General features: G+C 44.5%; 9 protein-coding genes across 9 annotated transcripts; 5 read left to right on the top strand and 4 right to left on the bottom strand.

The window, feature by feature from the left end:
- Positions 1–584: 584 nt before the first annotated feature.
- On the top strand, positions 585–1,580 carry AOL_s00210g272 (uncharacterized protein; the record flags this gene model as incomplete). Its single annotated transcript, XM_011129074.1, has 1 exon — positions 585–1,580. The coding sequence occupies one exon, from the start codon at positions 585–587 to the stop codon at positions 1,578–1,580; it is 996 nt and encodes a 331-aa protein (XP_011127376.1).
- Positions 1,581–2,005: 425 nt separating this feature from the next.
- On the top strand, positions 2,006–3,604 carry AOL_s00210g271 (uncharacterized protein; the record flags this gene model as incomplete). Its single annotated transcript, XM_011129073.1, has 1 exon — positions 2,006–3,604. The coding sequence occupies one exon, from the start codon at positions 2,006–2,008 to the stop codon at positions 3,602–3,604; it is 1,599 nt and encodes a 532-aa protein (XP_011127375.1).
- An 821-nt stretch (positions 3,605–4,425) lies between these two features.
- On the top strand, positions 4,426–5,252 carry AOL_s00210g270 (uncharacterized protein; the record flags this gene model as incomplete). Its single annotated transcript, XM_011129072.1, has 4 exons — positions 4,426–4,441; positions 4,565–4,930; positions 5,009–5,099; positions 5,156–5,252. 4 exons carry the CDS (start codon positions 4,426–4,428, stop codon positions 5,250–5,252), a joined length of 570 nt encoding a protein of 189 aa, XP_011127374.1.
- Positions 5,253–5,491: 239 nt separating this feature from the next.
- Positions 5,492–8,302, bottom strand: AOL_s00210g269 (uncharacterized protein; the record flags this gene model as incomplete). Its single annotated transcript, XM_011129071.1, has 3 exons — positions 5,492–6,085; positions 6,148–8,211; positions 8,294–8,302. 3 exons carry the CDS (start codon positions 8,300–8,302, stop codon positions 5,492–5,494), a joined length of 2,667 nt encoding a protein of 888 aa, XP_011127373.1.
- Positions 8,303–9,379: 1,077 nt separating this feature from the next.
- AOL_s00210g268 (uncharacterized protein) lies at positions 9,380–11,468 on the bottom strand (the record flags this gene model as incomplete). Its single annotated transcript, XM_011129070.1, has 3 exons — positions 9,380–10,731; positions 10,809–11,264; positions 11,423–11,468. The coding sequence occupies 3 exons, from the start codon at positions 11,466–11,468 to the stop codon at positions 9,380–9,382; spliced, it is 1,854 nt and encodes a 617-aa protein (XP_011127372.1).
- A 750-nt stretch (positions 11,469–12,218) lies between these two features.
- Positions 12,219–16,195, bottom strand: AOL_s00210g267 (uncharacterized protein; the record flags this gene model as incomplete). Its single annotated transcript, XM_011129069.1, has 2 exons — positions 12,219–14,378; positions 14,450–16,195. 2 exons carry the CDS (start codon positions 16,193–16,195, stop codon positions 12,219–12,221), a joined length of 3,906 nt encoding a protein of 1,301 aa, XP_011127371.1.
- Positions 16,196–17,079: 884 nt separating this feature from the next.
- Positions 17,080–18,189, top strand: AOL_s00210g266 (uncharacterized protein; the record flags this gene model as incomplete). Its single annotated transcript, XM_011129068.1, has 1 exon — positions 17,080–18,189. One exon carries the CDS (start codon positions 17,080–17,082, stop codon positions 18,187–18,189), a length of 1,110 nt encoding a protein of 369 aa, XP_011127370.1.
- A 1,504-nt stretch (positions 18,190–19,693) lies between these two features.
- AOL_s00210g265 (uncharacterized protein) lies at positions 19,694–24,416 on the top strand (the record flags this gene model as incomplete). Its single annotated transcript, XM_011129067.1, has 3 exons — positions 19,694–19,698; positions 19,771–20,197; positions 20,277–24,416. 3 exons carry the CDS (start codon positions 19,694–19,696, stop codon positions 24,414–24,416), a joined length of 4,572 nt encoding a protein of 1,523 aa, XP_011127369.1.
- A 683-nt stretch (positions 24,417–25,099) lies between these two features.
- On the bottom strand, positions 25,100–26,905 carry AOL_s00210g264 (uncharacterized protein; the record flags this gene model as incomplete). Its single annotated transcript, XM_011129066.1, has 1 exon — positions 25,100–26,905. One exon carries the CDS (start codon positions 26,903–26,905, stop codon positions 25,100–25,102), a length of 1,806 nt encoding a protein of 601 aa, XP_011127368.1.
- Positions 26,906–27,239: the final 334 nt, after the last annotated feature.

The following is a 27,239-nucleotide window of genomic DNA, read 5'->3' as shown; positions in this document are numbered from 1 at the left end:
ATATCTCGAGGGCGCGGCATATCCTGAGTCCGGACGTTAAAATACTGGTGTATATGTGCTACATTGTTAGAATTTCGACGAAGGATAGATATAGATTCGGCCGGATACAACCGCTATCTTGATATCTCAAATTTTTCTGTATCTGAAAGCTTTCTTGGACTAGATCGTAAGTTTGCTCCGAGCTCAAATCCAGCTTGGATCCAGTCAATATAATAGAAGCTAGGGATTATCGTGAAGAAAATGCAACAGCCTCAACACTTTCTCTCGTAGTTTGGAAGAGCAAGTTTTTAAGTGTAGGGCGCAGGAGAAAAGCCCATTTGAGAAAAAATAAGTAGAATCCGAGGCATGACAAAGAACTCAAGAGCTTATTCGAGCATACTTTGTAGAAACGTGAAGGCAATTGATTCCATGTTCCTACCACGTCTTAAGCCCGTGGCTGTTCATTTGACTTTTCTGTTTATGACATTCACGATAGTAACTTGGGCTATCAGAAAAGGAGTCTGCATTGAACGATTCTATAGATCTATCTGGGTTATTCAAACATAATTGAATACTTATTCGAGATTCCAAGAACTTTCGTCAAAATGCCAACCTTGATCTCTAAGGGAGCGGCTCTCGCGGCTCTGGCCCTCCTAGCTTCTGAGACATCTGCATATACTCTTTCGTTCTACGGCGATGCAGCGTGCTCAGGCGTTTCGAGATGGCAACACTCCACCACAAATGATAGTACTTACATGACACCCTGCGAGCAGATCCCGGCATCCGAAGGAAACGGCGTCATATCGGCTCTTTTAGCTGGCGATGCAACTGACAATCACTGGGGTTACACCGCTCAATTATTCTCAGATCCAGCATGCAACTCTCGAGTGACCACCATCTCATCTAAAGATAGATGTAAATCAACAGGTTCAATCCGAAGTTTTGTTGTTGTGGGAACGGAATCAAATTTCCGGATGCCTGAGGGGTCTTGGGATACTGTTCCTAGGGAAGATGCTGTTTCGTACACTGTTAGTACGGTAGAATCGATGGTTGAGACGATTGGAGGTGATGCGATTTATAATGGGACTGGAGCCAAATATTACGAAGCCGACAATTATGGCAGTACGCGTGGTTCTTCTGGTTCCGACAGTACGCGTGGTTCTTCTGGTTACAGCAGTTCTATTGGCTCTAGTGGTCCTGAACCGGTAATGTACCCTCTCGACGACGCAAGTTTGGAATACGCCACCACCAACGACTATGAAGCCGGTATTCCAGGAACGGTTGACGAGGCAGTTCTTGAAGCAGATTGTGGTGATACCGTTCAGGAAGAGGGATACGTGGTCGACAAGAATGGGGATGGACTTGCTGATGCAACGATCGAGAAGACGACCACCACTGATCCTAATGGAAATATCGTGGGTGTTGAACAGAAGGTCGTTAGTTCTACGGAGAATCTCAAGGGGCCTGGAGCGGTGATGGATGGACCGGCGGTAGGTTATGTGAATGTTCCTGATCAGGTCCGGGATAGCCAAAGGTTAGGGACTTCGACAAGCACTGGATGGCCGGCGGCTGCTGGTTTAAGGGGAGAGGAATTGATATAAGCAATCTTGTCTTTATCATTAACTACTTGCAGTTCTGGTTTAACATCGTGCTTACATGAAGCTAGATAGAGTTAGATTGACAATATATATTAAAATGGTCTCTTCAAGGTCACAAATATTCGATTGAGATTGATTTCTTTCTGTTACCAGCGGACTTCCTTCATCAGTGATTATATTTTAGATGGAAAAGGTAGTAGACCTTCAATGTAGTGAGAGTGTATAGAAGTATGACTGTAGATGTGATGTATTGTATAGAAGACTAGCCTCCATCACAACAACATCCTACCGATTCCACGACATCATCAACGACATCACCATCGACATCATTCACTTCTCGGCATCAGATCCGTCACACGAGAAAAACAAAAAAAAAAACCATCCAACTTACCCTCCCGGCAGTCCTCGCTGCTTTGATCTCTTTCACAATGCCTCGACAAAAAACCGTCTGGTGTGATACTCTCGAAGAGCACATCGTCTACGATACCGCACAAGAAGAAGCAGATCACGAAAAAAATTGTCCGACCTGTCAAGAAACAATGGGAGACTGGCGCCGTTCCGAATATTCCATGGTCCGAGACCATTACGGCTTCGTCAAGCGACCTGAGCCACCCGTTCAATATGAGCCCCCCGTCTGGCACGGGCCAATTCGAGTTAAACGACCCATTCGTACTGTCATTTGGTGGGAGGAAAGAGATGACACTGAACCCTCTGAGGAATTCGAGGAGATAAACCTTCGAGGCGAAACAGTCAAGTCGGGAGAACAACTCCTTCACCGCCTTCTCGGAGAACCTGACCCGGCCGCTTTGGGCATCGTTCGCTATCTCACCGTCGCTGATCTAAACAGTCTCAAATATGTCTGCAAGAGCTTCAACCATGCTCTTACTGGTGATGGAGTTTGGGCCTGGATTCTCACGAAACTTACCTTTGGCAACGAATACGCTGGAGGGTGTGATGCCTTCAACGGTCTTCGCCGTCTTACCAACCGTATTCCATTCTGGGATACTCCCTCGGTTCAAAGAATCATCAATCGCTGGGATATCGTTGATGTCCTTGTTAACGTCAATCTCGATTCTACCGGCGTTGACGCCTCATGCATCGGATTTTTCTTGGAGAAATTCCATTCTATCAAGCGTATCTCTGTCCGATACTGCATCGGCTTCAAATTGGCAGAGTTCCTTACCATCCTTCAAACCTACGCTGACCAGGGCAAGAAGGAAGCTAAGCGTCTCGAGAACATCTTTATTGACTACTGGGGTGTCGCTGAAATCTACTCAGTCGTCGGCACTATGGTTCTTGATCAAGCTCTCATCGACGAAACTGCCTACGTTGCCTCCAAGATCCGTTACATCACCCAACTCATCGAATCAAACGTCTTTCTCTGCTACCGCAATCACTATGAGGAAGGCCTTTGGGGTCGTGAGAAGACCAAGTTCCGACAAGAGAACGGAGAAGAAGCTACGTTCTCAACCTTCTATCCTTCGGAGATCGTCCTCATTCAATGCGCTCTTTGTAATAAGGTCTACGAGCGTAGATGGTGCCTTCGATGCCTTAAAGCCAACATCTGCACTTACTGCAACGACTATCATTGTCTCACTTGCGACCCGGCTTCATACGCGGACTCTATCAGTGGTAAGTCTCTGCTTGACTCGTCATCTGGGTTGGGTACAGGAGGGTTGACAAGAACGAAACTCGTCCCAGAGGGCCATTCCTTCACTCTTGCCCGTCTCCACGAATTCGATCACTGCTGTTCTGACGTTTCCGTCTTCTGGAACCTCAAACACTATTTCCACGATCAATGTGCAATCCAAGCCCGTCGTCTTGAAAGATGCCTTCTGTGCAACAAGTTCATCTGTTGGAACATCCCAGGACTTCACTGTCCTCGCTGCGCAGTCCGCCAATGTCCACATTCTTCGGGTTATTGTATGCGTATGTGTCAATTTTGCAAAAATGACTACGCATACACTACTGAATACAGGTCGGTTCCCGCCAGAGCTGCGCTTATCAACAAGGATTTGGGACATTGATAATCAAGTGGTTTTGGGGGTACAGCGATAGATATACGGAGAGGTGTTGTACTAGTGCTTGGATGGTCTGGATCTATTCTATTGTCATGATGACGATTACGTTAATGGGTGTTCTTTCTATGCATTTTTGAAAAATGGGGCTTCTTTGGGCTTTCACTAATGCTATGAGCGGCTTGGTTCTAGCCCAATTGACAGCACTTTGCGACTAACTACGGGTTTTTTTTACTTCATCATGGCTGTTCACTATCTTTTTTTCTTTTGTTATTTTAGCGACAGTAGATGGGGCTTCATTCGAGAGCAATCAAGCACTGTACTGGGAGGGATTAGCTTCCTTCTTTTATCATATGATGCATGATGACTACTGTTACATTCATGTATTCATAGTACGACGTTTGGTTCTAGGTCTACTGTCGAAGCGGTATTTACAATATAATGGGAAACTTTCATTTTCGATTCTTACGGCCTTGAATACTAGTCTGGTATCCAGAGTGGAAAGTTGCAGTAGAGTAGGTGCCAGCTGGAATAATTAATACTATGGGTATAGCTATATATAGTACTAGCCACACGCTGACGCGCCTCAGTGGCTCAACAAGCCAAGACTGAAGCTTCCCAGCATTTCCCAAACAAGCAATCCGCGACAAAGGCACGTGACCACCACTTCCTTCTCTTCAACCAGGCTGACGACGACCGCGCGCATTCGTCATCCCGCGATAGCTATAAAGGACCTTCCAAAGCTTCAACCTTTTCCTTCAACAGTCTAATCTTGAACCCTTTCCCATAATATCGGCAGCCATTCGTGTATCTAGTGTATTTTCGTCACAATGGCGACATACGAAGGTACGTTAGCTATCAACCCCTCCCCCACATTTCCACCCCACTATACTCCCTTCTAGATGTCGCGATATCAACATTAACATCATAAAAATTCAAACCTCCTACTAACATACAATCCAACCATAGACGACCATAACCTCCCCGCCTCCTCCACCTCCTTAAAACCCGTCCCCCGCCGTCCCCGTCCCGACCTCTCAAACTTCTTCTCCTCCCTCTCCATCAACCCATCCACCGCAACTGGATCCACAGATACCACAGAACCAATAGACCAAGCATCATCAGCATTCACATCCCTAGCTCGTGCATGGCAACAATCGATAGAAGGCAATGAAGTTCTAGAAAGCCTTATTGAGCAGTTAATCGAAGAAGGTCAGGGTGGTACCAGTGTTAAGGGCGTTGATCAGCATTTCTTGGACGGGCTGGAGAGGATTCCGAAGAAGGAACTTGTGGAGGCGGATACTTGTCCGATTTGTAATACGAGTTTTTTACTTGGTGAGTTAAAACCTTTTTTTTTGATTACTGTTTGATTGATAGTTGGGGGAGGGGACTAATGTTTTGGTGTCGTAATAGATCAATACCCTTTAGTCGTTCGTCTACCGTGTCATAAGAGCCATGTATTCGATTTGGAATGTATTAGTCCGTGGTTGAAGCTACATACTACGTAGGTTCCCTTACCCTTAAAAATCAAAGGATACTCTAGCTAAAATTGTTCAACAGATGTCCACTCGACCGTATCGATCTAACGAAGAAAAAGACACCTCCACCCCCTCCAGTAGACGAGGAAGAAGAAGAATGGGATGATAACTACGGTTAACCACCGATTATTCCATATTAAATAAAAAAACAAGAATATTGATACCAGCGTTTTAATAGCATATTAATTTAATGAATGCCCATTAACAGAAGCGACAATGAATGCTTTTGTATCCCATATTATCCCTTATGCATCCGATCTTAACTAACAATTCGAAGACCATTTCGAAACCCAACCCAATGCAAACTTTAATAGGTCTTAAGAAAAAAAGAAAAAAAGAAAGAAACAAGAAAAATTGGCTACCAAATCCTCTTAGCAACCATATCAAACCTCTCAACCTCCCCGAGTGGGGTAGTCTTCCTTACTCCACTCCCGCCTCCAGTAATATCCTTATCTCCACCCGCATTAATAATCTTCCTCTTCTCATCGTTCATCTCAGCCACTCCACCACTGCTCACTCCCAAAACTGCATAGCCCTTCTTTTCTCTCTCCTTCATTCCCTTATATCTTCTTCTAGCGACGGCAAGCAATCCCATTCCCAAGATAAACTTGAATATCAAAAACACCATCCAAATCCCAATGAATATCGTAGCGATGGTAAGATACTCCGTAATGGTGTTGAGAATATCGACGGTATCTTGTCCTGCTCGACCTGAGAAGGCACTTTTAAGGATTGAATCGAACTTATGGAGGGCAGCAGTAGTAGCCGGTGAGGATGCCGCAGCATTAGTATCGTCAGGGAAAGTTGTTCGGGTCATGTCCGGAAACAAAGGAGAAGGAAAGTGTGTTGATATAAACATCTGGTAAGTCTGCAACGACGATCGGATGAATAGACATGCAAGCGGGATAACCGGCAATCCCAATCTTCTCATAAGATTCTCCTCCGCAAAAGCCTGTAATTAAGCACAAGTATTAGTCCCCGTGATACACCTTAAGGGGTGTAGGAAGTACTCACATGTGTATAATAATCCTTCGCCAAAACATCCAAGTACCTTGAGTATATCTGTGGTTTAATATTATTAAACTTCGTGATATACGCATGCTTCAACCAATCCACAAGCATCTCGCTCCCCAATACCAGCAAAAACGGCCCCATAACTTGTCCTGTCCATTTTGGAAAGATCGTAAAGCTCTTCGGTAGGAACATTCCCCCGCTGCTAGACGTAACAGAAGCATTTGGAACCGCAGTATTCATAGCCTGTCCTGTAGTCGAAGGAAGTCCCAATCCAGCCGCGGATACCAAACCAGTAAGCCCGAACCCACCGACACCCAAAAACCCTTCTACTCCAATCTCCACGAGATTCCTGCTGGCGATGATAATCAACATCAGCCATAACTGAAACCTCTCAACGACATCCGCACATGCCATTTGAAACAGATTCTCCTTCTCAATCCTCTTGAAAACCGTTGTTTTGATCTCCACGAACTGGTTCGACAACAATAGCGTTATCAAACTATTCGAGTAACTATTAACCGCCACATTCAACGTAATGACCTGATAAAACAGCGCAGTAGCATGTAAAACGTTATAACCCAACGCCAGCAAGAAGAACCCAAATGGCCTGAGAACTTTACTCGTCCCATCCGGTCTTCTCTCCAACGACTCTCTTGAGAATAAACACTCAAAGATATCTTGCCCAATCGCAGACAGAAGTTTATCACCAACTTCCAAAACACTGTATATGACATACAACTTAATGGCGTTCTGTCCACGGATGCTGTGATACATCCTTGATGCATCAAATTCCATTAGGATCCAACATGAAAAGATGACGACTGCGCCCTTTAGCAAATCAGCTTTGTGATTAGGCTGTAGATCCGACGTCTTACGTCGTTTTGCGAGGGCAGCGAGTCGTCGTCTCTTTGAGTCCTTTTTGGGGTCTGATACCGTTGTAGCGGTCGTAGGTGTAGTAGCAGTGGCACTAGTAGCAGTATTGGTGGATTGCTGGTCTGATTCCGAAGGCTTTCGTTGTTGAGCCTCCAACTGGGCGGTTTCAGGCCGAAGCCATGACTTCGCAAACGAAGCAACAATCTCCCCAATGAGCTTCATCCAATATAGCAATAACAACCACAGGGCCGTCAAAAACCTGATAGGTAAAATTGTAAAGTTCCACAACCACCCATCCAAACAAGCAAAAGAACCAAACCAGAGAGCACCTTCAAGGTACATCGGTAGTGACAAAAAGTTCATCAATTTCTCTATACGAAGTTCGGCAGAAACAAGATCATATTTCGAAGCTGGCGTAGTCGCTAGAGAAAGATAAAGATAGTCGCCAATGGACAGTGGAGCCGTCGTTAGGGCGTCCCTGGGATGCTTGGATTCCGTAGGAGTATGTTGAGCTGTTCCGTTTGCGCTGGAACCGGACTTTTCGGTATGCTTCGATGGTGTTGGGGGGACTAATGGCGTAATACTAGCACCGACATACGAATTCCCGTTTAGAACTACTCGAGGTGTAGATTTCGCGCGTCGTACGTTTCCAGAAACGCTGTAATGTCTCGGAGGCGGGAACTGTGGTCTTTGTGCCATCTTCGGGGCGTCGTCTTTGCTAACACTACTAGCACGACTCCGTCCGCTTTTTGACCCAATACTACCAGACCTAACCTTCTTACTAGACTCATTACCAGAAGTATCCGGAACCGTACTCGACCGTGGAGACACCTCTGCGTCTTCAGGACTTGGAGTAATAGCCACAAACTTCCCATCCATGGCTTTTAACACCTGATCCTCCGGAATAGCGATAACCTGAAGTGGAACCCCAGATGGTATCATAGGCGATAAAACAGGAACCGACCCATCCTCTCGTTCGGATAATACCGGTGAAGCGGTGGAATTCGTTATAAAGCCGTCGGTACTATTCGCTGAACTCGAACTAGGAGCTTGCCATTTCGGTATTATCAAATTATTTTCTGCTAGACTATCATTTGTTGCTGAATCAGGGACGAGAAAATCTGGAGGCGGTAGGAGAGACGGTTCTCGTTCGCTGGTGCCGCCTTCTTTTATACTTGGGGATGCGATATCCTGAGCTTCCTCGTATTAGTATATAAACGCACGTATAATGTTATTGAGGGTTTAGAGAGTAAGGGAAGAGGATGATAGCTACCTTGCCCATCGTGACTTTTGTTTACTGTCACCGGTTTATGATTTTCGGCGTCACGGATGGTCGAAGCATGATCAGGTATTAGCGTCGCCATACCGGTCGTTTTTATGGGGATGCTTCAACAAGAAGTTCGGGTTGCACCTGAAAATGAAAGCCCCGCGGTGCTCAAGCTTGTGAAGGACAGTTTGGCGGTCGATCACGTGGCTGCGGGTCCTTGCAGGGGCTTGGCATTGGTTGCTGTATCGAGAACAACGCGGTTTGATTGATATTTGCAACAGTGCAATCTGAGCATGCTCGATCGATTATTTCTCGATTTCTAGTTTTCATACTACGGTTGATGATATTGTAGGGATTTTTTGATCTAATTGGCCCACGCCTATCTACAGAATATCAGCTGTTAAAGGGATACAATATACAGCAATATCGTTGTCGTAACTTCCATGAACTCCTCTGTGGCATGGTATCACAGTCTTAAATTAAGACAGCTATACACCTAAATCAATAGGTCTGCACAAAGTTCTTAAATTAAGACATTTATGTCAGCGTACACAAAACTCTTAAATTAAGATAATTGTTCCTTGTAAATACACGTGTTTAATAAGAGAGCTCGAGACCGTATGTAGCCTATTTTGCCACTTAGTTAATCCTCTAACTATCCACCCTACTAGCTTCAGACCTTCGAGTCTATCTAGTTTAGATACTTGAGGCTACCGTCGGTTTGGTTCGTAGTCGTAAGAGTTTATGAAGATATACAAATGTAAATTTATGATGATTCGTCACCTAAACACCCCCTTAGCCTATTCATGGTACGCGGTGCCCGTAGTCTCGTATCGGCTCTAGACGGTATATTTCTAATCCTAATCGCTACGTGCAGGGTCACTCTTAAATCCATTGGGTTATTGAATGGAAAGATAATTCTGGTTTATGTGTTCTCAAATAAATTATAATCTCGCGCCAAGATAAATTACATATTTTCCGCAATCAAATATTGCAAAACGTAAAATCATTTTTAATATACTTACAATATTCCAGTCTGTAGGCTTTTCAAATAAGGAATCATATATACTCGGTTTTAGATTTTGTCTCCGATCAATACGTGAACTCTTCCCAACTAACTTCTCTTCCATGGAGCCATTCCGCTACCTCCTTGCGCATAGCATCTCCAGTGCAAATATACCACTTCCTAGCCTCATCTCCTTCTTCCACAATATCTCCTTTGTTGATCCTTCTTTCAATAGTCTCCTTCGCTTCAATCTCAATATCGTTCGCCTCTTCTCTCCTCCCCGTCACAAACAACCTCAATGCTTCTTTCATCCCCTCCATTCCCTTCCTTCCCAAAAGATCTTTGACAAGTCCCAAATCATCCTCCTTTACAGTCCAAAACAATTTAACATCAATCCCACTCTCCGCGATCCCCTTCCATTGCGCAATAAACGGTGTAATACCCACTCCAGCAGCCACAATGCCCACTTTACCCCCTTCGCACTTCTCTACAAAGAATTCTCCTCCAAATCCTTGGATTGGTACTTCTAACGCTGCACCGGGGTTTTGTTGAAACAAGTATCGTGTAACAGTCCCAACTCTTCTAATCGTAATCTCGAATTTTCCTTCATCTCTACCCGTAAATTGGCCCGGATATGAAGATACGGTAAAACTCCGGATGTAATCGTCATTTAACCCTTGAGGATCAGAATCATCCATGTGTCTATACCCAGCACTTAACTCCTCTTCAAAGCCAAGCATAACATACTGTCCTGCCCGCCATAATTGTTTTTTATCTTTATTACCGTCGAGTTGGAATGTAAACCTTGCGATTGTACTTGATAGTTTTTCTTTCTTCACTAGCGTTGCTTTTAGACCTGATTGAGAATTTAACCCAATCAACGCTTTTTGTCCTGCAGCTTCAGCAGCGAGATATCGTACTTCGGGGTTATACGGACTCCACTTGACGGCATCCGGCTCCGCGACTCTAAGTCCTAGCGAAGCTCTTGCATATCTTGCAGCAGTAACCGTAAATTTTACGGCTAATTTACTTTTCAACAACACCCTCTCCGCATCCGGTCCGATCAATATCTCCGTCGTTCCTGTAAGATACAACATATCACCCGTATAATAATCCACAAAGGTAAGCCCCGCCAATGGGGTAACTTGCAAGTTCCCAAGTGTTTGGTAAAGACGGTTTCCGGAGTATTCAGGCCAGACAAGAGATGTTGGTTCTTGGTGGTTGCTGGAACTTGATGCCGGTGGGAGGACTCGGACGAAACCGGAAGGTCCGCCGCGGTGGTTTACGTCCATGTCTGTGAAACCGTTGCGGGAGGCGACGAAAAACATATCTGAGTTGGAAATTAGATCTAGTGCCTCTTGAGGGAGTGTTGTGGGAACTTCGTAGTTCGAGGTGATGTTTGTTGAGGTGTCTACTTGGACGAGATCTAGATGGCGGGCTATTTTCGTTTCAAATCAGCGTTAGAATTATATTATATTGTGTGAGTAAAATGTGGTGTGGGAAGGGGAACAGTACCATTCATATACTTTGGACAATTCCCCAAAGTTTGTTCAATCTCCATCATAATCGTAGCCAACCCTTTTTCCTTTTCAACCCTTCTCATCCCTCTTTTACTCTTTCCATAAAACTTCACTCGCTGTCTTCTTTCTAGATTAACGGCTAATCCAGCAATCATCCCTTCTCCTCTAGATTCTCCATCATTCATAGTTTCGCTCCATGTTTTTTCATCTAGAGTTTCGTAAATGGGATCACCAGCTCCAAGGGCCGTTTGCAAGCCGATGACGCCAGGACCGAAGTTTCTAGCGAAACCGGGGACACCGGTCAACAAAGATGCCCAGGGCTGGCCGGATGGAGAAGTAGTTCCGACAGCAATCAAAGGGCATATTGAGAGAAAGTGGGAAACACCGGGCGGTAGATAGTATCTTGTGGGGTTCTCCTGGTATGGAACGTGGAGAAGGCGTTGGATATTTCCTAATGATGTACACAAAGTTAGAATGTGTTGATTATGTTGGAACAACGATCTCTCGCCCGATTGGGGGCATAATGAGTGTGTTGATTGTGTAGTATTTTTTCCCTTTCTGTCTCGGGAATTTAAGACCGAAAAAAATCTGGGGAAATTGGGTACTTACGTTCGCCTGGATGCCAGACTGCGGAGTCGCTAAAGATTGCATCCATGGCCGGTGCTTGGTGCAACGAATTGGGTCAGTATAATACGGTATTTGAAGAAGTAGAGATTCTTAGATGCCAAAGCTAGTTTAATTGCTCTTGATGGAATGAATTCATGAAATAAAGAGAGTTATGTATTATGAAGAGTTTATAAGTGAGCGGGGTAAAATCTGACAAGTCGACGGGTCAGCCGGCGGTGATGATTACTGATTAGTAATTTGAGGTTGTGCAATTCAATTGTATTCTTCCATAATGGTCGAAGGTTTCTCGTAGACGCAACGGTTGTCCGCTTAATTAGCACCCCGATTTCACTAATACTAAAGTAGCATGGGGACTATGAAACCCAACACACATCAATCTACACATCAATATAAGTATTTGTCACCTTCTCTCTGGGAGCATTGGTTGGTTATTAAGATTAGAAATAGTATAAGGGTGAATTGAGATAGATTTCCCACGTCGAGTTTTTCCACATTCACCTCTCGCTTATGCGTAGTATATCCCCTTTTTAAGTATGGTTTTATATTATTGAACATGAGATATTATACTGCGTCGTGTGGCGCCATGGCGTTGCTCTCTGCTCGTTCAAACTCAGAAATGCGGTGCATTAGGTCTGGCCCATCTTGATTGTTTTCATTGACATATGATTTTCTATCAGAGCCTCAAGGGCTGCCTGCAGAATAGTATAACTAGAATACCATAGGCTCCGAGAATGTTGATGGGCGGGAAAGTAAAACAACGTAGGGAATTGTGCGCCGCCTAATGTAAGGGGAATCTTGAAGATGAGAAAGTGAGTATTAAGACCCGACCCGATTGGCAACCGATGGCGATAGAATCCTCGCTAACAATATACTCGTCGTCGTATTCGGAACGGTATTCCACTGGTAGCCAAAGAACATCTTTACCGTTCCACGTAATCCAGTCCCGATCCTTACTTAAGCCATAGCCACGAAGTTGAAAATCCATCATAGTGGCGTCTGAGTCTTCATCAGGGTTTGGAGATATATCCAATGGTATTATACCAGCGTTACATAGTACGTGTGAGTTGGTAGCACCGAATTTCAAACCTCCGACCTGCCGATTAATTTCACACGTTTTGAGGCACTCGCCGCTTTCAAGATCCCAGACCTTGATTACGCCCCCAAACGACCCTGCTGCTATTAATTTGTCATCGTTCGATATAGCGACAGATCTTATGACACCCGTATCGCCGTTGAGTGTCTGCAAGCAGGTACCACTCATATCACAGATCTTGATAGTGTTATCGTCTGACCCTGATACTATCAGCTCGTCATCATTTGAAAAGGCGACACAGCAGACAGCGTCGGTATGGACGCTAAGCGTTTGTATGCAAGTACCGCAGCTAACATTCCAGATCTTGACCGTCTTATCATATGATCCGGTTACTATTCGTTCGCCATCATTTGAAAATGCGACAGACTGAACTGAGCTGGTATGACCTTCAAGGGTTTGTATGCAACTACCGGTACCGCTTATACTCCAGATCTTGGCTGCGTTATCAGCCGACCCCGATACTATCCGACCACCATCCTGCGAAAAGGCGATTGATCTGACAGTGCTGCTGTGGCCGTGAAGTGCTTGTATGAAAGCCCCGCTGGTACTCCATATTTTGATTGTCATGTCACTTGATCCTGATGCTATTTGTTCACCGTCCTTTGAAAAGGCAATAGCTGTGACTGAGCTAGTATGCATATGATCATCGGATATTTGGTCCAAGGCCGGACTATCAGACTCCCATATCCTGATTGTATTGTCGTTGGATCCCGATGCAACTAGTGCGCCATCATCTGAAAAGGCGACCGCTTGGATGGGATCAGTATGACCGAAAAGTGTTTGTAATAAGATACCACTAGTAGTGTCTGATATCTTTACTATGTTGTCGAATGACCCGGATGCTATCCGTTTATCATCCTTCGAGAAAGAAATTGATGTGATTTTGTCTGAATGGCCATGCAGCGTTTGATATATATGTGCCGAAGGATCACTAGTGATATCCCAGACTTTTAAACAGCTTGATTCGGTTGATGCGAATGCTATTCCCTTCCCATTATTTGAGAAAGCTATTGGGCTACGCCAATAAAGCTCGACATCCAGAGTTTTTGTACAAGCACCAGTTGCAGTATTCCAGACCTTGATGGTATTGTCCTGTGATGCTGATGCTAGCTGCAGACCATCGCTTGAGAGGCTCATTGCCTCGACACTTTCGGTATGACCCTTGAGTCTTCGTATACGATTACTCGCGGTAACTTTGGGGTTGCAGTCCCAAATCTCGATGAGACCGTTTTCCAATCCTAATGCTACCCGCGTACCGTCCTTTAAAAGACAAATAGCTTCTATCCCTTCCGAAGCCTCGCCTTGGAGAACGAGCTGCAAAGTATAGTAAGCGCTGGTTATGGCGTCCCAGATCTCGAAATTTGTTTTGCTTGAGTTGCAATTGAATGCAATTCGTAAACCATTGCTTACGAAGATAACCTGACGTTTTCCGTCCCAGAGAGCGCCACCCGAGGCTATATTTAATTCTTTTACACAGGTGCCACTCTCGACATCCCAGATTTTGACATTTCCCTCGCTATCCCCCAACGCTATATATGCGCTATCTCTTGAAAACGCGACCGATTCGACCGCGGCTGATGCGTCGCCATAATGTGTCTGTATGCAGGCACCCCAGTTGGCTTCCACAACTGGCGTTGTGGTGATCCAGTCTATTTCTTCTTCCAGAAAAAGCGCCCTGATGACACTGTTGATGGGACTAAAGACAAGAGCCGACGAATATAGCTGCAGGGGGTTATGCTCAAGGATATGTCGGTTTGACATTATGAACCTGCGGGCATCAGAAACCAGGTTTTTGATCTCTATTTGCATTTCAGACCTCGATATAGCGGATTCGGATGTGAATTTCTAGAGTAATTCATAGGTTAATGATTGCGGGTTTTATATAATTATATTGAAAACCGGTTTACAAAACTCACTTTGAGAAGTCTGGTAAGCTTAGCTGCCACACCTGGAATGCTTTTCATAAGACTCAAAGCCTCTAGCCAATGAAGGAAGTGTTCTGTCAAAAACTGATGAACCTCCCCGCCGTCACCGAGGATATCAGGTTCTCCGTTACCATCATCATCACCGCATTTGACCTCGCAGAGGTGGTCAACCCAGTAGCTACAAGCGTAGCGAATCGCTTCTAGTGGATCTGAGATGATTCTTTCAAGGTCTTCGATAGAACGACCCAAGTCCTGCAAGTTATAGGTGTCCCTCCGCAAAACATTACTCATCGCCATAAGCGACTGTAGCACCAATGTTTCTTGCTGGTTTTCGATACGCCCTTCCGGGAATATAATCTTTATACTATCTTCTTTCATAAGGTAGTCTTTTGCTGATTGATGGACAAACGAAATGATATTTCCTTGAAGTGTCAAGAAAGAGCCACCACAGGATTCTATAATCTCCCTCAATTCGTCGTCATCGCTAACACCAGAAACATCGACTAGAGTCTCTAGTTCCTTCAATGTTATAGGACGATGCACAATACAGAGAACCGCTAGGACATTCTTGCACAGTTCAGAGTCTTCAAGGTCGTTCAGGTTTTGGATCATCCTGCTGTAGAACTCATCAAGCCCTGGCGGAAATTCCTCCAAAGTTAAGTGCTTTCGAACGTTCCGGCGAGAGATTTTATACAACTTCTTACAAACCAATGAGACCCAGAGGAATGTTCCATTTGCATTTGATGACAAGTAACTCCGGATACACTCCTTTGTATCTTTGTCGTTTTGATACCCATTTCGTTTTGCTAATTCATCCACTTTAGAGCGAATGTATATTTCAACAGCCTCAGAAATGGACTCCTGGTTCAGTTCAAGGCATAACCTGACCTTATCGGTTGCATCGCTGAGATCCTTCTCTATGGTTGGCCAGTTACGGCTGGAGATTACCCACTTGACACGTGAGCTTGAATCCTGAGATGAATTCAAAACAATGAATTCGAGAAGTTGCGACAGATCTGTCGTACATTCGTCGAGCGCATCGATGATGAGATAAGTTCTTTTCAGGGAACGATCTTTTAGAATTTTTGTGAAAATACTGGATAACGTGAACCAAGTATTAACACCCTTGAATAACTCTCTCCCAGCGCGGTCGTACTCTTCCCGCACATATGATATTAGTTCTGTTTGCTGTTTCGCCACAAGTAGCCATATGAGGCCGCGTAGGACAGCTGTGGCATTATTGATATGCTCCTCGGTAGCCCGACAGAAAAAGAAAGAGATGTTTTCAATATCATCCATCGAACTCGACTTCCTCATTTTCTCCAGTTCGTTGACAATCCCACAGAGGAGCATAGTCTTTCCCTTGCCCGGGTCACCTTTGATCCAAAGCAACCGACTATCCTCGTCGTCACGCCATCGTTTGAAATCAGCGTGCTCGCAGATCCAGCTGTACGAGTCGGCCAGCAGACCTCCCTTCATTGATTCTATGCGCGTCTTGTCATCACATGGATCAGTAACCCTGAGGTCCGCCAGACAATGAGCATTTTGTGTGCGATCGAACTCATTTCCGATATTTAGATTTCCTCCTACTGTGATAGTTCCAGAACCAGATTGCTGAAGTCCTTGGCCGCGGAAAGAGGACTGGGAAACGTATTGATGATCGAAGACCGGTCGCTTTTCGGGTCTAATATCAGCTAGCTCGTCGCTGTCTCGGCGCTGGCGCTTAAAACTCTCCATAGTGTAGCCCCGAGATTAGTGTTAAAGAGGGCTAATTGATGCATGACATGTTTTCTGACATGCTGCGTTGATTTAGTTGGTACTGCGGTGGTGTGTTTTTGTGGGTCGGTCGGTCGGGCACCCTGAATTGGTTTGCGAGATAACCTTGAAGAGGCCTCAATCGTCAATTAATTAAAGATGCTTGTACAGCTGTGAACGTTGTCTAAATTTGGCATAAAAACTAATTTGCAAGTCTGCAATTAGTTAACTTTCTGACACGGGCCCTCTGCACTCGAAATACGGGACCTTCCCCTCTTTCCCCTAGTCTCGTCCCCAGACGCCGGCTACCAAAGTTTGACATACATAATTCGGATCCGTATTATGCGACCCTATTCCTCAACTTTCTTGACAAGATCCTTGCGCCGTGCAATTAATATTGGGAGAACTTATTGATACATATCTAGTAATTTTGCCCTCGAGATACCTATTGTCAGATATTTTAGAATATATATATGTCTACGTGTTCATATGATATTAGTTACACTTGTCATGAATCGCAGCAAGTTTGTCAAGTTTAAGCGCCGAGGCTGTTGCAATTCAAATCGATAGAGTTGAACTACCCCGCACGCCTAGCATAGCTTCGCCTTTTCGATACAGCTGATAGAACCCTGCACTGCAGATCTACAATTTGGCCCCACTATATCCTTTTAGCGAGCTTCAGTCTTCGATCACTGCACTGTCGCAATATTATATTATCCATGAGGCTACCATATAATTATAATATCAAAGAAAATCCACTATATCCTTACTCATCGACGTTTTCCTTGTTACATAGGTTTTTGGACATCAAATAAACTACTAATAAGAATTTCGATAAAGTAAAAACCACCTTAAAGATCCCAAGAATGTCCCAAGACTATAATTACGAAGACTACAATGTCGCCGTCATCACCGCCCTCGACTACGAAATGAGCGCCTTCCGCTACATGCTCGACAAAGAACACCCCACCTTACCCACCAAAGAAGGCGACACAAACATGTACATTCTGGGCGAATACAACGGCCACAACATCGTTATAGCCTGTCTCCCAGGAAATCAAGGCAAAGGCGCCGCCGGCATCGCTTCTACAAATCTAAACCGAACTTTCCCTTGTGTCGCCTGGAGATTTCTTATTGGAATTGGAGGTGCGGTACCAAGTTTCGAACACGATATAAGATTGGGTGATGTGGTTATTAGTATGCCTGAAGGAGTTCATGGTGGTGTTGTTCAATACGATTTCGGGAAGGATCTAGAAGATGAGTTTAATATTAAGGGGTTTTTGGTCCCGCCGCCGACATTGCTCAGGAATGTTGTGCAGGTTATGAAGTCGAATCACTTGCTTCAGGATAATAAGGTCGATGAGTTTATATCGTTGATGACGAAAAAGTCGAAACGGCTATCGATATTTAAACGCCCGTCGGAAAGTCTACAACCTGATATTCTGTACGCAGCAGATTACCTTCATATCGCTGGAGAAAGAACATGTGCGAATTGTAATAAATCAAGAGCTGTGAGTAGGGAGGATCGTGATGTTGAGGGTTCTATGATACACTATGGGCTTATAGCATCGGGAGATCGGGTCGTGAAAAGTGGTACAAAGAGGGATAAAGTGGCTCAAAGGATAGGTGGTGTATTATGTTTTGAGATGGAAGCAGCTGGGATTGCGACGGAGTTACCTTGTATTGTCATTCGTGGTATTTCTGATTATTCGGATTCTCACAAGAATGATGTTTGGCATTACTATGCGGCTGCTGCTGCTGCTGCGGCGGGTAAGGAGATGCTTTCGTATCTTACTCCTATTAATCGCTCGTCTGGTACAGCGACTTCTGGTGCTTCGTCATCTAGTCAGAAGGTGCCTTCTGCAGTGGATAGTTGGATGGGTTCGAGAAATGAGTTTAGTGGTGTGGGGATTCAACAAACCGGTTCGGGAACTATTTCTTTTGGAAGGGACGCAACTATTAGTGGTAGATATTGATAGTCAATTCGCTAATTACATATTCGCATATCTATCTGTTCTTGCATGCCATCTATAGATCTATAATTTGTGAATTTGGAGTTACCCTTGGGAGTACGATGTATGTATATTGTCGAATACAGCTAAAGAGATTGAATAAATAGATCTCGGGCGTACTTGTACGTGTGTACGCGTACCGAAGTTCGATATATATTTCTTCAAGTGATATCATAATTAATTCTCGTTTAAGAGCAAGGATCGGGTCACATAAATTATATAAGGTAAAGATCCTTGGGTATGCCTCTTCGTCGTAAGCCCGTGAAGGAAAATATAATCCTGGGCTCATATGCATAGGTCCAAACTCAACGCAAGTTAATGATGTTTTATATTTTCCGGTCCTACGTTAACGCGTTACGTTTGAAGATTGAACCGGAGAGGACAATTACCGCTGGAATTATCATCACAATATCAACGCAAAGCCAGTTGGCAATTGAACACTTGAATTCTGATATTATAGTCCAATCAGCGGTCCTAAGGATCCGATAACCTTGAATAGAATCCCTGAATCTTAATAATTCTGCCTTTCCAAGCTAGTAAGAAATATGTTGCTCGTGAATCCTCGCCTCAATGTATAAAAAAAGTGCACTGCCGTCCCGTCATTTCATCGGTGGGATATCCGGCTGTGGCTACTTATTAAACAATATGCATTGCAGAGTTGAAGTATCGCTAAAATGGTAAATCCGAGCGGAGAGAACTGGGCGATATGAAAACTCTCAACATGTTGTGTAACGTATCGGCGTATGGATAGCTATCGGTTGGTCGAATTCGAACTAGTACTCGCTTCGAAAGCATAATTATAGTTAAAGGCAGGGTGTGCCTATCCGGACAAGGATAGAGCCCTCAATGTATATATGGTCTTGGCAACCCGAGAACACGCATATTAATATATTCTGTATGCGGCGCATGTATCAAATCAATGCATTCCACGTCGCAATTGCATATTCTGGCTGATCCTATTCAATTTAGAACTAAGTTGCATCTGTGGTGTAGCTGACCACAGGATCCGTGGGTTTTATTTTGGCTCGATGAGTTCCGATATCCATAACTTAACTTTGTGCATGTGACCAGGAGGTAATTTTTTTGCGCTCGATTATCTCTAGGTTGATGATGCTAGTCAAAAGTTTGTCATTAACGCAGCCGATATTATTCGTAGTTACTATAAGTATGATAGGAATTACTACAATCGACTGCTTTTGATCTCTAGGTCATTTCTCCTGATTCTCGTTTCTCGATGGGAAGACTGTAAGAATATATATTTATTAGCCCATTTCGACAGGTTTGCATACTATGTCCATACTAAAATTCTCGCATTAGATTGTTCTCCGCATATTATATACGTATAGCTTTAGATTATCACATCTTGGCCTTGTCTCGTCGCTAGACTCCTCAACTGTGAACTTGGCCCTAGCTTGGCTACAGCCATTGCATTTGGTATCACAATAATCTATCAGCCATTCCCTATCAAATGAGGTACGCTACAACGAAAAACAGGCCTAAGCTACTATAGCTAGTGGAGGCTAACCTTTATAAATTTATACGAAGTTCGCAATATCGTCAGAAAATCGACCCCCCAAAGAAGGGAAGACACGGGAAGAATGGGGCGAAACTTGAAGAGTCGAAGCAAGTGCGTGCCAGGAGGATCCGAAAATTGGAATATAGGCTCGAAAGAGACAGAACTGCACAGAGGCTCACGGAGCTTGAGAATCAAGCAAGACAAACTCGAGCTGCATGGCGGGTTACAAAAAGCGAGTATGAGTTGGAGAAATTAAAAAGAGGAGAGCAAGAGTGGAATTTAGAGGGTATGGATATCGATGAGGGAACTCTGGACTTCTGCGTTCCAGAGAGAAACTTTGACGAAGATCCCGATACTCAGGTAGAGATGGAAGATTTACGGGAGTCCGCACAGCCAATACAAGAAGCCCAAACGGAAGTATCGATTTCTATCGATCCGAGCGACAGTCAGAGTGAAGTATACATCCTCAACCCTCGGATATATAGTGTACATATACCCAAATCTCTAGATACTGACTCAAGTATGTATGAATTAGAATTTTCCAGCTCTCTTATCCATCTCAACCGGCAATATCAATCCCACAGAGCGACCAGCGGATATGAAAACTAATGGCGTTGAGGATGAGGAAGCATACGACAGCCAAACGGTATCGGCTCCGCCGTTACCCCAACTGGTAGCCCAATCCAGTTCGGAAGCCAGCCCAACGAACCTAGAAACTCACAACCATAATGCACATACATCGGTTCATAATAATAGTTCCTTTAGCGAGATCTCTGCCAATGCGAACCAACCTTGCCAGTCTAGTCATCAAGCTTCTAGTGCCCCGGATGGCGTTTCTATTGGTGATGACGGTTTGCCAATCCTTGAACTACGATACTACAGGGAGATAGATATACCGGCGGATGGGCTAGAATTATCATTTCTTGACATGGACCTGGAAGAGTTGTACGAAGTTGCGGGTAGCCTGGAACCAACTCCAGAAACAGATCTTCAAGAAGTCAAACTGCTCGGGGTCATCCACTATTACATCTTCTCAAAGACTGGAGCAGTGGAAGACCTCCAGAATGCAATCAACAAAATAGAGGAAGTTGTATCAGGGACGGACATCAATAGCCCAAATTATGCTCTCAGCCTAAAGGACCTCATTACAATGCTTATAAAAAAGTACAATTGTACGGATTCGCTTGAAGACATTAGTCAGGCTATCCTACGGGCTGAAGAAATGGTAACGCTAACACACCGCGACCAAGGGCAACAATTTTTGGATCTATTCAGAATGAAAGGCATAAAAGCTATACGCACAGGTTCATCTGAGGAATTGAAAGAAACGAAAGCTATGTGGGAAACAATCACGGCAACAGATACGCTGGTCGGTAACTATTTGACTACATACGAACGGACCGGCGACAAAAACGACTTACAAATGGCGGTGGCAGCAGTCCCCGATGATCAACCGATCAGACCATTCGTCAAGGCCAAACTAGTCGACTTCTTCAATGCTAGATTCACGGAGACAGGAGATACCAATGAGTTACAGATGACTCTGACGATATTACCTAATGGTCACCCTATCAGACCATATATTTTGGAAGAACTAGCTAGTTCCTTTGGGATCAAATTCGACAAGACTGGGAGTATGGAAGACCTGAACATGTGCATCGAAACGGCAAAAGAAGCGATGGTGATCATGCCTCATGATGACATAGAAGAGAAAACAGCCATATCCGTTATGTTAGCCAACAAGCTTCAGAGTAGGTTTGAACGGAGTCCGACAGAAGATATGGCCGATTTGGAGATGGCTATTAAGATATTGGAAGAAAGTAGTATAATTTCACGTCATAATTCTTCGCATAGATCGGTTGTTCTGGGTTCGCTGGCAGCCGCTTTATACATTAAGAGCGAATGGACCAATAACCTTGAATATTTACAGATGGCGATTGCTTTAGGCGAAGAAATTCTGGCGGCTGAATCTCTTAATGGTTTCTTCGGGGGACCCGAGAAACAAAATCTAGCCGTCTTCATTCATAGTAGATACGAAAGAACCAGGGATCTCGACGATCTGCAAAGGAGTATCACACTGGCCGGGGAAGCTGTGGAATCATTCAATCGATATTACGAACACTCGAATGCAAATGCAAATGCCATAGATATCAATGTTGAGAATCAGCGTGTTAGCTGCCTGGGGAACTTAGCCGGCTACCTACATACCAGGTATGAACTGACCGGTAACCTTGATGACCTGGAGCTAGCTATCGAAACAACCAAGAAAGCCAGAGCAACGGTCTCTTCAGAAAGTCCATCCTATTCAAAGTGCCAAAATAATCTAGTCAACTACCTGAGAGAAAGATATCTTCGAGCCGGTAACTTCGATGATTTGCAGATGGCCATCCACATAGGCGAGGAACTAATACGTCGGGATAACAATCCGGCAAGGACAGCCTCACTAATTGGTTTAATCGTCACCTTTGGAGATAGATTCGGGAAAACTGGCAATATCGACGATTTAGACAAGGCGATCAAGCTATCCGAAGAAGCCATAGCCACAACTCTGGATCAATCCGAAAAGGCTATGATACTACACAACTCGGTTGGTTACTTTGCAAACAAGTTCGAATATACTGCCAATATTGAGTATTTGGATATGGCTGTGCAGAAGGCCGAAGAAGCTGTGGCTCTGAAAGCTGATAACCACCCTGAAAAAGGGACCTTTCTGGCTAATCTAGCAACAGCTCTCACCTCCAGATCCAGCAAAACACGTAATTTTAACGACTTTCAGAAAGCATTGTATTACTTCCAGGAGGTAGTGCGACTCCCTAATACGACTCCACATCATCGAATCGAATCAGCGAACTCTGCTACCCAAATGCTCGCCGGGAACAACATGTGGTCTGAAGCTAGTCAAATGATAGAAATTGCTGTGGGATTACTACCATTAAGTGTATCACGCGAATTGAAGCACAGGGACCAACAGCACAATTTAAAAAAACATGCCGGTTTATCTTCAAGAGCCGCTTCAATTGTATTGAATGCTGGAAAGGATGCATATGACGCGGTGAAACTACTTGAGCTCGGCAGGGGCGTTATGACGGGCTTGCGACTTGGGAGTCGGTCCGATTTAACTGAACTTAGGTTGCAACACCCAGACATCGCAGCGAAATTTGAACAACTCCGAGATATCCTCGATTCACCGGCTTCAGGCACCTTTGAGTCTGCGGTGATATATGATAGCAAGGCCTTAGATGAATCTCCGACTCTTCGACGGAAGAATAATGAACGCTTCGACGCAAATCTTGAGTTCAACAAGACCATCGACCAAATCCGCCTCCTCCCTAACTTCGAAAACTTCCTTCGTCCCCCGGCACCTGATGACCTAATGACCGCTGCTTCTCTCGGACCTGTAGTCATCATTAATATCAGCCGGTATCGCTGCGATGCACTCCTCGTTGAACAGCAGACCATTCGATCATTTCCGCTCCCCAACCTACTTCTGAAAGACATAGAAAAACATGCCGAGTTTATGCAATCGATTCGTTCCGCCCATCGACTATGTTCCGATACCCTTCGTCAAATGTTCCGGATGCTGGAGTGGCTTTGGGACGCAGCAGTGGGCCCTATCCTGGATTCACTAGGGCTCTCGAGTCCTCCAGTAAATGAGGACGGCGAGTGGCCGCGCATATGGTGGATTCCGACCGGCCAACTAAGTTTGTTACCCTTACATGCTGCAGGGTACCATCACCCAGGATCTACCAAAACCACGCTCGACAGAGTAGTCTCCTCGTATACCTCATCTATCAAAGCCCTCCTCTACGGCCGTCAGAACTCACAAACGATGACTAAGTTTACACCTGGTAAGACGTTACTTGTATCAATGGATCAAACGCCAAAGCAATCTGATCTTCCGTATGCGGCAGAGGAGGTTAAAATGTTACAGGGCCTTTTACCCACCCGTTTAACGACCGAAACAATCAAACTAGAACAACCAAATAAGCAAGATGTTCTGGACCACTTGGAAGATTGTACAATCTTCCATTATGCCGGTCATGGAGAGTCTAATTCTCTTGAGCCTGAGAAAAGCTCTCTTCTTATCAATGATTGGCAAACAAACCCATTAACAGTGGAACACCTCACTGAGCTCAACTTCAGGCAGAAATCTTCGGCACCTTGGTTGGCTTATCTCTCAGCCTGCTCAACAAGTGATAGTAACGCGGAGAAGCTACATGACGAATCCATTAACTTGGTGACCGCATGTCAGCTGGCTGGTTTCCAACATGTGGTAGGATCGCTATGGGAAATTTCCGATAAGCACTCCGTTACTGCGGCAGAAGAGGTATATAAGACAATAGCAGCGGAAGACGGTGGAGTTATAGACGGAAAGAAAGTTTCTTTGGGTGTGCATCGGGCCACAAGGCGTCTTCGAGAGCTTACGCGTGGGGTGGCCGGAAATAGGGCCATGGCAGATAGTACAGAGTCTCCTGTCCTCCCGAAAGAGATAGACGATGAGGAATGCGCAGCAGAATGTGCAGGGCTTATTCTGGAATCCTCCAGAGGAATAGTCGGCGAGGGTAATGAATTGAGAACTTCAAGGAAGCTTAGGCCTAGGGGATATGAAAAGGTAGAAGAAGTCACGGTGGGGAATCCACTTATCTGGGCAGCCTACGTGCACGTTGGGCCATAGGGATACTGATATATTTGAGGAATTGGCTGGCAACAAGTTGTAAGTTTCTTTCACAGTTCTACCTTCTGGCCCGTCCTAATATCTCATAATACGATTTTAGCCTATAAAATTCTGTTACAGATTTATCTTCAAAAAATCTTTGCTAAATCTCTGTGTTGAAAAATACTTCCTTTCTTCCCTTATTTTTTTCTTTAAAGAAAATCGCGTTTTATTCGAATATTAATATTTCTTTCCAACTTCTTTTGTCACTAATTACCTGTTATGATCCGTTTCTCGCATTGAAACGGTTTATGCTATTCTCTTCAAAAGCCAGCGACGTTATTTCTTTTTGTTAACTTTGTGGGAAAACTTAATTGGATTTATAGTCTGAGGTGTAAATTTAGTCTATCTGCTCGTTTTGTTGTTTTTGTGGTTTAATCTTGATGGTATGCTTGGTTACACAGAGCTCTTCTGGACTATATCTATAGCTAGGCCTAGGTATATAGACTAGATCGCGATCGACACCATTAATGGCCATTGCATTACATTAACTACAAACCTCGGACACTTGAAGTAGCTCGAGTGAGATAAGTTAATCTGCTATAACTATTAAGTAAGTAGGTAGTTATTCCGGCTGCTTAGGTTAAGCAACAGTATATCCATCTCGTCGATCGATATATCCTATCCTACGTAACGTTACGAGCTTAAGCCCAACTGTTGAATTTCTTCTTTGGAGTTTCCTTTCTCGACCCAATATCTTCAATCACCGGGGAATCCTGACTCTCAGCTTGAAACACCGGATCAAGGAACTCAGAAGTCATAGACGGAGTATCACCACCCGTCCACCCCGATCTCCTCAACATCTCCGCAATTGAATCCGCCGGGCTCTCCATCGGAAGATTAAGATTGGTGGTTACAAAGTCATTTGCCTGTTTCTTATTCATAGCTAACGGTCCTGGACTAAGTTGGTTAAAACTTGTTAGCCCGGATTTACCGGCGAGTGTGTTAAAACTAGGTAGTTGGTTGGCAAAGAAGTTTTTGTCGAAAGGTAAGCTTTGTCGGGAGAATTCTGGGAGGGAGTGTGGTGTTTGGAAGTTTGATGGTCTTGAGTCTAGAATTATGACTTCGTCGTCTTGTTCCATGTTCGGTTGTTGTGCTGAACCGCCGGGTGGATTTTGGGGATCTTGTACTGGTACTTGCGCCTGTTCCTGAGGGTTTAATATTTCAGCCGGCTGCGCTTCAGAATTCCCCCCAGGATTGGAATTTCCTTGTCCCATATTCCCCCCAGGATTGGCATTCATATTCCCAGTCTGTTGCCGTTGACCCGCCATATTCCTCTGACTCTGCATCGACATCCTAATCAAATTCTCAATCGCCTCCCTCCGCTGTTGTACTACCCTCTCCTCCTCAATAAACTTGCTTACAGCTTCCACACCACCACGTTCAAACCTCCCCAAGATATCCAGCGCTGCCTTAAAAGTTCTCGCTTGAAGTCTAGATTCCGCCCAGTACCATTGAATCCACAAAAGTCTGTTTTTATCCGCCTTTAAACACTCACTGGCTAATTTATAAAAATCAATCGGTCGATTCGCTAGTTCCTGAGGAGTACTAAACCCTCTATTCGGCTGCATATTCGGCGGTCCCATAGTTCCACCACCCATTCCCGTATTAACTTGTCCTTGAAATCCCCGGTTCATACCTCCTCCAACCCCAAAATTAGAATTATACCCTTGCCCCATATGCATCCCAGCATACCCATTCCCCTTCAAACCCTCCTCATACCTCCTCACCTTCTCCACCATCTCCGGTAAATTACTCCCAGCAGTCTGACCCCCCAACTTCTTCTGCACAAACCCCTTAAGCTTCTCCGCCCTCCCCGTATCCTCACTCAAAACCTTCTCAGTAACCATCCCCAAAACCAACGCCATCTCCTTCAAATCCTTTTCAATCCCCTCCACCCCCTTAGAAGTAGTATACCTCCCCAAATCCACATTCTTCACAACCCCCCGTTCAGAACTCCAAGCTTTAATAGCCCCTCTGGCTCCAAACACAAACACAGATCCTCCAACCGGTAGTTCCCCGGTCCAGTAATTTATTACTTGAGCGTAATGCATAAACTCAACCGCTTGGAAAGAAGTAGGCGTACCGCCGACGGTTAATCCGTCGAGTTTTAAATCAATGATGTTAACACCCTGAGAGTTTTCCGGGTTGAGGAGGATGATGTAATCTAGTCCGTCGTCTTTACATTTGGTGTTACGGTAGTATGCTATTGCGTTTGTGGTGAATGTTCCGGGTGTGTTATAGATTGTTGTGGCTTCGAGCGGTAGGCTCCAGCGGTTGGAGTTGAAGACGGTACATTCGTAGAGTGCGGTTATGGAATGGATATGTGAGGGTTGGGATGCTGTTGACTCTTCGTTCCAGCCTACCGGGAAGTTGAGGAGCCATGATGCGGTTGTGTAACCTGAGTAGATGAGGAGGAGGAGCAGGAGGAGGTGTATTCTTGATATCATGGTTTTTTTTTAGACAATTATACTTAATCAACGATCTTCTCGACAACAAGATGGTATCCTCGTGTTTTAGATTTTATTAATTTGGGAGTCAAAATTAAGTCATTAACACGTGCAAAATTTTACAAGACGTGAAAAAATGATCTCGATTCTGCGCACATAGCTAAGTATGGCGCGAAATATCGCACCCCCCCGGCACCAAAAATAAACAAATCCAACAAACTCAAACAGAACAACACAATTTTGTTCTTTTTCATACCATTTTGTTTAATAAATCAATTTTAAAGTTGGAAAATCACAAAATAAAATATAAAAAAATAAAAAAATAAATAAAAAT

The sequence above is a fragment of the Orbilia oligospora genome, assembly GCF_000225545.1.
Source record: "Orbilia oligospora ATCC 24927 unplaced genomic scaffold scaffold00210, whole genome shotgun sequence".
In the NCBI taxonomy this organism is placed as follows: domain Eukaryota; kingdom Fungi; phylum Ascomycota; class Orbiliomycetes; order Orbiliales; family Orbiliaceae; genus Orbilia; species Orbilia oligospora.
Note: the sequence above shows the minus strand (reverse complement) of the source record. Positions and strands in the feature narration are given on the sequence as shown.